This window comes from Corvus brachyrhynchos, unplaced genomic scaffold (genome assembly GCF_000691975.1).
Source record: "Corvus brachyrhynchos isolate BGI_N302 unplaced genomic scaffold, ASM69197v1 scaffold80, whole genome shotgun sequence".
Classification (NCBI taxonomy): Eukaryota; Metazoa; Chordata; class Aves; order Passeriformes; family Corvidae; genus Corvus; species Corvus brachyrhynchos.
This window is the reverse complement of record NW_008236769.1, coordinates 6,491,397-6,502,710: the sequence shown is the minus strand read 5'-3', so window position 1 is coordinate 6,502,710 and position 11,314 is coordinate 6,491,397. Positions and strand designations below refer to the sequence as shown.

The window sequence follows — 11,314 nt, the reverse complement described above, 5'->3', positions numbered from 1 at the left end:
CTGGGCCAAAATCACTTTGGTCCAGCTGGCTTCAATGTAGAGACAACATTACCAAGGAAATGGGGTAAGTGTAGGAAAAAATACTACCCCACCTTGCACAAAATCCCCTGAATTTCTCGTCTAAATCTTTAATAGGAACGTGATGGTGCTATAATTCTGTTATTTCTGGCATCTGCCTCATGTAGGATTTGACATTATTGCCACCAGAAACTTGCCCTCCTTGTTGTGTACACTGGGTCAGCCGTGGACCATTCAGGCACAATCCAGCAGCAAACAACTGCTTTCAAATTAATAGCAACAGGCTACAGCTAAGTTCTTAAATAAGATTTAACTGAAATCTAAACTAAAGTTGAATCCTAAATTCTGGTCTTCCAAACTAGAAACTGAAGAAAAAAAGAGAAAGGAAAAATGCAATTCAGAAAATATTTTATTGAGTACAATACCATTTCATTGTAGGCTTTATAAAACACCACCAACCTCTCTGAGGTTGAATACAGCTTGGGCAGGTGCACAAGGAGTGGGAGAGAGAGGGACATCATCTGCAAATTTTCATGCAAGAGGCATAATATGGGATATTTGCATCCAAATAATACCTTGTCATAGTGCCCAAGTTTGCACTAGCTCACCAGAAAAAAATTAATGAATTTACATTTAAATTTTATAAAGGACTGTAACAATCAGCTACAAATTCAAATTTACTGGATGTTGCCATTGCACATTCAACAACTAAACTCATGATCATGAAATAAAAAACAGTAACTTGGATTGAAAGTACTGTAAGACGCCTTGTGTGGAAACTGGATTAACTCTAACTCCAGAAACTGATGGTCAACAAGACATCATAACCACTCTAGATAAGGACAACTGCAGTTTTTACCAAGGTACTAACATCTAACTTTCATTTTTAGCAGATGGAAAACAAGGAAAGTTCCTGGAATTTGGGTTAATCCTACAACACACATCTATTCAAGACCTGGCACCATGGTTCTTGGAAGGAGATAAAACAAACAGTAGTCCATAGGCAATTTTCAGTTGCATGAAGCAACTGAAAACTCATAGAAAACAGCCTTAATTAGGGGACAAATGTGGTAATATTTATATGAATGAAGTTGCTGCTTACTGGAATGTAGACCAACTAATTTTTCTGGTGTGTTTATTTTCAGTGATGATAAAGCATAAATGTGCTATGAAAAGTAGGAACAGTCAAAAGCAGCCTTGAAGAAGTCTCTATATTGCTTAAATTCTCTCAACCTTACCTCTTTATGAAGTATGCATACGTTCAGGGACTGTAAGAAGTTTTCAGGCTCACCATATTTCTACAGCTAACTCTGTATTTTACGAGCTGGTCCCCACAGAATCTTTAAATTCTGCCATGAAACCTGCACTGTACTGCCAAAGAATTGAGGAGCACTTGTTATAACAGTGAATATGAAGGTAAGTATAGCAGTTAATATATCAAATTACACAGAGACTTCCATTGTCCTTTGGGTGTGCATTCCCCAACATGTGTGACTACCACCGCTTTGACAGGAAATAATTTTGTAAAGCGGGATGGAACAATTTGTTAACTACAACAATATTTTCAAATGGAAAAGAAATTATTAATCAACACTTTAAACCAAGAAGAATGGAAAGGTAAAGTTTAGCATATTCATTAGCAATTAGAGGAAATAGTCCAGGAAGGCCAAAGTATTCAAATAATTCAGATAGGTTCTGTTGAAATGAATTTCTTATTTATTAAAAAGACAACACATTCTCAAGAGAGCACCTTCTGCAATGAAATAATTTAGTTTCTTCATATAGACACATCATACACAATGTTAACAACCATGAAAAACAATACAAAATGCTTTCAAATTTAACAAGTAGAAAAATATAACTAGTATATATGGCAATTGTGAATCTAATACTGTACAGAAGTATTTATGGATTTTACAAATAAATAATAGCTTAAATGCCCTTTTTAAATCTTCTAACTGTACACTGGAACACAGGTTCTGAAGCTTACCACTAACTTGCCACAAATGTGTGCCAGTCAAATGTTCTGCCCACAAGCTCAAAAAACTTCTTGTTGGGTTCATGGAAATATTCCTGCAGTTTCTCGAGTAAGCGCGTGTCTACTTGTGGGTGAGCTCGTCCTTTGGACTCATGTAAACAGCGCTCTCTACCACTGTCCCTCAGGCAGTAGAATCCCTTAGTTTTATTGAAATAAAAGTTTGAAGCATTTATCTGTGGTGATAACTTCAGAAATCTCTCTACCTTTTCTATTTCTGGAAAGGGATCTTTGATTAGTTTATCCCCATCTACAATGTGGATATGATCAAGAGGAAAATGCTTCAGCCAGTTCTGCATGTGAATGTAGTACAAGCTTCTGTTTATTGCCTTGTAGTCCACATTTAGTTCACCATTTTTAATCAGGAATTGTTCAATGGATGGGTACGGCTTGTGCTTCTGCATGTGGTTGTAGAACACTTGGGTGTAATCTGATAGTACTCTCTCACTTGGGTCTCTTAAAATAAGGAGTAGTCTCATTGATTGGTTCATGCTATAAACTCTTTCAGGCACTTTAGGTGATGTGAAATATGCTGGAGTTTTTTCCACGGTGATCTGATGGGGATACGAGAATGGCATTTGATTAATATACCACTGCAATCCATTCCTGTAATGATCTTCCCAGTCAAAGAAATGAACTTCACTTTCTGCTGCTGCAATATCTGGATGGAGACTCAACATCTCTAATAAAGCTCTTGTTCCACCTTTCCTCACTCCAATAATAATAGTCTGTGGCAGCTGCTGACATGATCCATTAGAATGAATGTTTTCCTTGAAGTCATTTTTCTGAGATGTTTTCTTTAAAAGCTCTCTCTGAACAGACTGAGAAGAAGTCTCAGCATTTAAATTTATAGCTGGTCTGGAAGGCACTATCTGAGGTTGAACAATAAGCAACACAGCTCCCAGCAGAAAAGCTGCCATGACAGAAGTTCTTAGTCTGGTTTCACTCAAGCGGGTAATAGGGCATAGAGCGATTTCCACCAAGAAAAACCCTTAAAAGTTGTTTTTGTTTTGCTGAGCAAATGTGTATTTCTCAAGCAGAAATTTTGCTGAAAGAAGGAAAAGAAAAAGAAAAAGCACATTATCTTATATTCAGACATACCACTACTAAAGCAACACTGCAAATATCTTTTATTTTCAAAACTGAACAAACTTCAGCTTTCCTAACTCCAGACTCATAGATAATTTAGTGTAATTAAATGTTTTAAAAGACGGACATATGCAACAATGCCATAAGAAAATTATTTCCAGTCATCAGGAGACACGAACATTATGAATCTTTCATTTACATCCAGAGTATTATTAGTTATTATTTTTTTTAAATCTGATTTCATTGGAGTTAAACTACAATCACAAGAGAATTACGTGCTTTTTTAATCTACAAGAATAGTCTTAGAAACAAAACATAAAAAGGAAAAGGTGTGGCGTGGACCAAAAGAGCATTCCTAAAAGCTGAGGGTCTTGTAGGATGTCTGGGAATTATAGCCTCCCAAAGAACCATGTAAGAGCAACCTCAGAAGTCAAGCCTCCTGGGAAAAAGGCTCATGCAGTAATAGATAGAGCTGTCCAATATGAGAAGGTGACATTCTTCTAGGAAGGAGTTAGGAAGAGCTCTAGATAAATAATACACCAAAGAAAAATTGAATTTTTGTGTCATTTTGACGTGAAGTTAACTTCTGCTTTGTGCTTACTGTTTTGAAGGATAAAACAGGTGACTTGCACACTGGCCCTGCAAAAAGGTAAGATAATGAAACCATAGACTATAGTATGATTGAATCAACAAAATACTAAAAGACCTGTGGTTCCAGTCTCCATACTCAGGAAAGAAAATACACAATGGATACATCTGAAGGTCATTTCAAGAGTTAGCCAGCAAGCTGCTGTGATGTAAAGAACTAACTTTAGGCTTTATCAAAAGACTACTAAATACCACCACTGAACACCCTTTAAAGGTCAGGGCATTTTTAATGCAATGTTTGAAGTGAAATTGTAAGTTTCACACATAGTAGAGCTGTTAGATTGTTGCATTATGAGCAGGTTGTGTACACAAGATCCCTGAATTACAGTGTCTTCCAAGATTTTATACTCTCAGCGAAGGGCTGGTGTGGATTTTTGTATTGTCTAGCTCTACTTAGAAGTAGAAGCCATGACAGCCGAGTACCTGACTGCTTTGTCTTAGTAGGCTACTGTAATAATGAATTTAAGCCTGGAACAGCACATGCTGTGCCAGATAACAAGGGCTGAAATATGAAATTGCATACGAACAACCTGAGGAAATGCAAGGGCTAAGTTTTGGAAATTCTACAGAGAATCTAAAAAGAAACTAATGACTTTTCCACACTAACCTAAGTCCCAGTGCAACAAGGACTAATGGTGTGTTTCTAAGTGATGTAAAGTTCTGTTTGATAGCTTTGCATTTACAGAGGTCATGACTCCATCCTGAATGGAACAGGTCTGCTTCCTGATGTTTTCTACTGATTATCGCTTCAGTGCTTTCCCTTTTTCCATTTCTAAAGGGCTACAAAGCAGTGATAGTGTTAGGAAGCAGAAACCGAGGCTGGGAAGAAAGAGAAACGAAGTGTCATGATAGATGGGAAATTAAGAGAGTGCCTCCTTGTATGGCCACAGGCTTTGAGCTTGTGGGCATACCTTGTATCAGTTCTGTGACACCTGATGTGAGGCAACTTTGCAGAAGAATTTGTTTCTTTCCCATTTTTGGCCACTGTTAAGTTTTCTCTGGTTGAAAGAGTTCCATTTTGTCTGTCATCATTAGCCTTCTGCTCCCTTTCCCTGTCCTCACCATTCCTGCTAATCATTCTCAGCTTAATCTATATCAGTTTTAACAAGAAATAGTCTTAATAACCCCCCACTGTGGATGTTGATGGGGGGAGACACTGGGTGACAGAAAATTTGACATGGGTAAATTCACTGAGCTATGCTGCCATCATATTCAGCAGCAATGGGAACACAGGATACAGCACCAGCCAGATTGGATGAGTGACTGATGGGCAGCTCAGTACATAACAACAAAACATCAACTCTGTTGAATTTTAAGGTCACAGATTAAAGGAACAGCCACTTACTTCAGAGTATATTTTAAGTCACTGGCTCCATAAATAGTAAGCCTGAGTTGTCTTAACACCTTATTGGAAAAGCATAATAGGATACCAGCGAGGAACAGGTTGAACTGTGTTGAAGGGAGTGAATTTAAAGCCTAGTGTTAGGAACTCTTATTTCATAATAGTCAAATTGAAATACACTATGCTAACAGCCAAGTTCTGTAACAGACTGTCTCTGGAAAGTTTACATTTTAGCTGCTGGTCTTGTAGTCACAACACACTTGAATTGGAGAGGGGAGGGAGGGTGTTGATTTTTTTTTGCTGCTGTTGTTGGGTTTTTTTGTAGGTTTTTTTTCTTTGAAAAAGAAAATTAACACTATATATCAATTCATTGGGATTCTTAATTTGTAACTCACAGTTTGCATACTACTCAGTTGCCCACACAGCTTCCTGTGGCTGAATATAACATAAGAACTTTTGAGAAAAAGACATAGCAAGGTGTGTCTTCACTCTAGCTCTACTCTCATTTTGCCTATCTTTGAAATCTGACTTGTGGGATATTACAGGTGTGGTACCAGCGACCTCACCTCAGGCAGGTTTTTGAGCCTCAGTGGAGCTCTGCCTCAATATCTTCCCATTCTTAAAGACTTTTGTGGGGCATAGCTTTTTCTAAATACACAAAAGCAACTGTTTTCTGTTTCAACAAGAAATCTCATAATAACATAGGAATATCTTCTGTTTCAGACATACAGAATTTCAAATAGCATTTCTCCTCAGCTATTTGTTCAGGTGCACATCTTCCACTGCAGAACACTGCTACTGTATCTGTAGCATTTATTTTATGCAGTCCCAAAGAACCATATCAGTAATTATGCCATTCAGAGTATCTATATGCTATTGTTGTTTTGTTTGCAACCAATAAAGCTTTGTCTGCCTTTTCCTTCCATTCTATTTTGTTTCTCCCAAACTGTATAGGCCTGATATCTAGATCAGTTATTTTGTTGTGCTAGCCTAATGCAACACAATGGACACAATGACACAATGGACTCTAAATTCAGCACAAAATACATGATGTGTGAGAAGAGTGGTCTTCAGGAATAAAGCAGCATATAAATTGGTTGTCATTCAGTTCTCATCTCTTACATCCTCTTTAATGCTTTGGGTCGATCTATAGTTTGGTGTCTAGAATGACAATGGTTTATATAAAATGATGCAAACGTTTTCCACAGCTTTATAATTTGTGGGTCTGAAAAACTCTTTCAACAATAGCAAGCGTGCACTGAGGAGTTAAAAGCAGCCACTTTACCAAGTTACTTTTCTGCTTTAAGAATTTTCTTCACTGCATTCACAAGTCATGCAGAGCATACATGACTTCACTTGATGACTTTGTATTCCAGATTAGTACAAAAAATTTAACTGACAGACATTACTATTGTATTTTCTACAAGTAAATGAACAAGTTGTAAAAGAAACACAGTTTATGTTAAATGGTGCTTTGAAGATTATACCAAGAATTTTCAAAAAGTCTGATTGCTTTTGCTTAATCTTTTCTTCAGCTTTCTCCAATTAATTAGTGAAATGTGCCATTCTGTTTATTTAACAAGAGTCAATGTGGACTTTATGATTAAAACCTCTTCAATAGTAATAGTAACTTGGAAATAAATAGAAAAATTAGTAAATGCAGAATGAGGGCCAGAGGCTGTCATATGTAATTGACTTTTTAGCATGTTTCAGTACTGTTTGAAATATGTGTCACTATTCTATGATTTCTTACCATTTTACAAAGGTATTTTAATGTCTTCATGTGTGTGTCATCAATGACATTGCCTGAACTACCTAGATCGTACACACTTCTTAGTTTAATGTGCTTTAACAAAATAAGGTAGTTTCTTCCTGGACTGATAACTTCATTTTTGCTGGGAATTGGATGGGGCTAGATTTAGCTCTGAACATTCATAAGAACCTCTGCATTAGCTGCTCAGGTGGGTAGGAAGAAACATAAGGAGTGTCTGCAGGGCAGTCAGTAAGCATCGGGCAGAGTCTGATGGCAGATTTGATAGGGACATACTCCACAAAAAAGCCCACAACAACACACTGAGAGGTTTAGCAGAGCTAATGGGACCCAGTTACTAAAAGAACAGTAACTAGGAGAGGTAAGACTACATCCTTTCCATAAGCATGCAAGTGACTTCACCTTCATTAAAGAGAAGTTGTGTTTTCCTGGTTCTTTAGGGACTGTGGACAAACAGGTTAAGTTTCAGATGTCCTCACTTTCCTTGCAGAACTGAATCCCTTCACTGGAGAGATCTCTCCCCAGGCATCTAAAAAAAACCAGAGTCTGGACTGAATGAGAACCACAGTTCAGTTGCTGAAGTTTGTCTGTAGAGGGAGATTAGAGCTGAAAATCTGAGTGAGACATTCTGTTCTTATAAAGAATACTTAGTTTTGCTGATGTGATAGAACCTCAGGACAGCTTGTGGGACTGTATTTTCCCTTGCACATATTTGGGCACACAGTACTGCAAAAAATAAGACTAACATTGCTGGTTAAAACTAGCTGTGCAGTACAACCCACACATCTGCTATGCTGGCGTCTTCTATTGGGAAAAAAATTCCCTTAACTGAGATAACCAATTTTCTAAACTGATAAAGACTCAGTGTTCTACACATTTGTATTCAGTGATGTGCTTAAAAAAACTGAACTAGTGCAATTGCAATGTACTTGAAATCCTTCAAGAACTCATTGATACAAACAGTATATTCCTATCCTCTAAGGGTAGACTCTGTCCACCATAAGATATATTCCTTAGTTGTTCATATTAGCTCAAGTGCCACTTTGTATCCTGATAACATAAAACTTCCCAGTACAGCTATCACTTAAAGCTCAGACAAGAGCAGGAAAGGAAAGAGAACAATTTTAAAAAAATTTAATTAAATTTATAAAACATGTTTTTTCTTGAACATACATTCTGCATTTTATTATTTTTATCTATTAAACTGTCTCACAATTCCCTCTCCATGAAGAAATCCTTCCCATATTTCCCACTGCATGCACTTGTGTTTTGTAATCCGATTTTAACAAAAGCTTTAAACAACATGTGCCAATGAAATGCCTGAATTGTAGTTTCCAGTAATTATCTACACTTTCCTACATCAGTGAATACTACAGAGATAAGTGTAACAAATGAAATAGAACTGCATACTACTGAACCCATAGATCTCTAGAACCATAAGCTATTGATCACCTCATGATATATTAAAAAAGTCATTTGCACATTAAGAAGGGACGTGAAAATATAGGTAACTGTATGAACCCGTCTTACAGTGCCTAGATGATATGGTCTATGTAAATTTCCCAAATTATATTAAAACTGCTGCACAACCAGCAGAGATTAAACCATGGCTTTAACTTTTATAGTCGGATGTTAAGAAATCTAATCATAATTTCAGTGCTGTTAAGATGAGATATTGTCTATCAGCCCTAAGACTTCAGAAATACACTTTAAAGAGTCTTTAAATTTTGGGAATGGGAACATTACAAGCTGAGAAATGTTGACTTGGTAGGAAGTATTTTTGGCTGAAATCTGCTGTATTTCTGCACCTGCTGTGATAAATACAGGTTATGCAAATTAGGTAGGCCATCAGTTCATGACTTCTAAAGGGGTTCAGCTCCAGTGTGAGCAATAAGGTAGCAAATTTATAATAGACTGTGGTTATATATAACATGCACTCTTTCTTAAGGTCAGAAGGGACCATTCCACTCTTTCATGCCAGGAGATCATAAAAATTTTTAGAAAAGAAAATACCCTAGATTTCAGAGAACTTCATGCAGGTAAAAATAAAATGGGACACTACATCAGAATAAAAATAAACTTGAAAAGCTCAGGATGCACTAAATTTTTTGTACTGAATAGTAATATGGAATCCCCTTAACACCTTCTAGCAATTTTTTTAATACCTGTCGGGATTCAATTTTTTTCATAAGGAGGGTATGCTGTACCACTGCCTTCTCTATCCCACTATAAATCCAAATGCTCAATTCAAAATCCAGAAATTACTCTCCACCCCATTTTCCAAGCAAAATGGGTCACATTCTAATTAGGAAGCAGAAATCTATTGCACAGTTAATAGAGTTGCTTCCTAATTCATCAAAGCTGTCCCCAAGAAAACTGTGTGAAGGGATGGCTCTGTCCTGTCTTGCCCCCTTTCAATACAAAGGCTCACCTTAACTGGATGTATTAAAATAGGGAACACAGACTAAGCAATCCCATTCTCATTTCCTCTGACAAGCAGTTTCTTACCACTTACACAGGGCTGTGGGCTCTGTTTCAAGTACCAATAAAATATTTAAAACAAAAATAAAAACAAATCACCTCCCCCCCCCAAAAAAAAAAAAAAAAGTTTAGTTCATATTCCAAGAACACCTCTGTGTCCTCCACTTTCCTGCCTTCAGAATAACATTGGAGCAGGCTGCATACTAGTGAGGTCATCAGTGTATTAGACTTAGCTAAACCAATCAATTTACTAAGCAAAGCACTACACAGTGACCTGGAGGGAACCCTCATGTTCTGGAGTGACAAATGAGATGACCCAGCAGGATCTCCCATCTTGGTCTGTCTTGGCATATTACAGTTTTCTTTTTCTCATTATAAAAACTTTTCATGGAAATCCATCATCTTTGACATATTTTTGGGCTCTGATAGCTTATGTGCTATGAGTGGCATTTCTGTATGAGGGAAGGGAGAGATGCCGGGCTAGTGAGACTAATAAAAACATTTTTGATTTCCTCTAATGCAAAGTAGAAGAGTTGTATGTATCTATAAATACATGCATGTATTGGAAGAGTTTTCCACCAACTCTGTCTTTCTGTAATGCCTGTATAAGCATATGGCTAGTTCAGAATAACCAAGGTAGTATCCTGACAAGGGGAGGGACACAGACAGGAACCTGGCAATCCTGAGGTTGGAATTTGGTCTGTCAAATTTGCATCTCTCCATTGCAATATCTGGCTTTGCTTCAGAAGCATAATCTTCCTGCTGTTGTATTTTTTTGGCTTTGTAATATCAAAACCCTCTGCACTTTTGAAAAATGAGAAAAAACAGGGTGGGTGCTGGAAGGTTGGATGAGCAAGAGATAGCTAAAGTTGATGTCAGTGACTGTGCTCTTACTGAGAGGTGCTCGTTTCTGAGCAATATGTGAAATGCACTTATTCGAGAGTGTAAGAAATGCTGGCAGATATAAATTGTAACAGTTACTATATTTATACTTACAAAATAAGTTTGATAGCCAGACAATAGCTAGGCATTCACCAAATTGAACCTGTTCTACTATGCTCCATTTGCCTTATATACTGCAGAGGCTCTCTCTCAGCGGGAGTGGGCACTGCATGGATCTCTCATGCCAGAAAGATGCTCCCTGCAGACATTCTATGCCCGTGCCATTCAAGCATGATATTCCTAGAACTTCTCAGCTATTTTTTTTTCCAACACCAAAATCCAAAGACAAACAGTCTTCAAACTGGGAAAACCCTTAACCCACTGCACTAACAGAGAGAGGACGGAGAATAATGTACTCTAATTCCCAGTCAACTGAGGTGATTGAACTGCCTGTACTCAGCTGCATGCCCCCTCCTGATCTTTTGAATGTCTGGCTGGAAGATGAGACCAAACCCAAACTCTGCCACCCCTGCCTCTCAGCATCCTTTTACCCCCAAAAGATCTGAACTGCACACACCTTTATCCTTGGAAAGCACACCGTGAATTGCAGTAACCAAGCCTTTGATGTACTACTCTAGGGTGCCAGTCCTTCAAAACAGAAATGAGCTCGAATTAAGGCTTTGTGCCTTCCTGCCAACCCCCAAAGACCACTGTGACCCCAGCCCTATGCAGCTCACCAGTTCAGCACGCTGCATCCCGCCGGCTCCAGCATTATGCGAGGGACCCGATCGAAGATGCTCAGCGGAGCTTTCCCAAGTGTTCTCCCGTCAGGTAGGAGCCCCGCACCCTGGCATCCCGCTTCCAGAGCCACAACACTCTGCCCTTACGTGTGCTTGTCATTTTTCCACAAGGGAAAGAAGATAAAGAAAGTGCCCAGAGGCCGCACCTGGCCAGGTGCTGCCGACCACTTTGCTTCCCCCCCGTTCCGTTCTGTCCTACCCCCCCGACAGCGCTGCCGCCCAGAGCCTGACTCGGTCAGTCCGGAGGG

The 11,314-nt window shown here is 38.4% G+C and overlaps 1 protein-coding gene across 3 annotated transcripts; it reads right to left on the bottom strand.

The window, feature by feature from the left end:
• Positions 1 to 409: 409 nt before the first annotated feature.
• On the bottom strand, positions 410 to 11,287 carry HS3ST1 (heparan sulfate-glucosamine 3-sulfotransferase 1). Of its 3 annotated transcripts, none has more exons than XM_017727615.1 (2): positions 7,306 to 11,287; positions 410 to 3,101 (listed from the first exon to the last, which is right to left on the bottom strand). In XM_017727615.1, exon 2 carries the CDS (start codon positions 2,971 to 2,973, stop codon positions 2,011 to 2,013), a length of 963 nt encoding a protein of 320 aa, XP_017583104.1. In that variant the 5' UTR covers positions 2,974 to 3,101; positions 7,306 to 11,287; the 3' UTR covers positions 410 to 2,010. The 3 variants fall into 3 exon arrangements, with proteins under 3 accessions (XP_017583104.1, XP_017583106.1, XP_017583105.1); XM_017727617.1 differs by having other exon boundaries at positions 11,004 to 11,287; XM_017727616.1 differs by having other exon boundaries at positions 10,844 to 10,864.
• Positions 11,288 to 11,314: the final 27 nt, after the last annotated feature.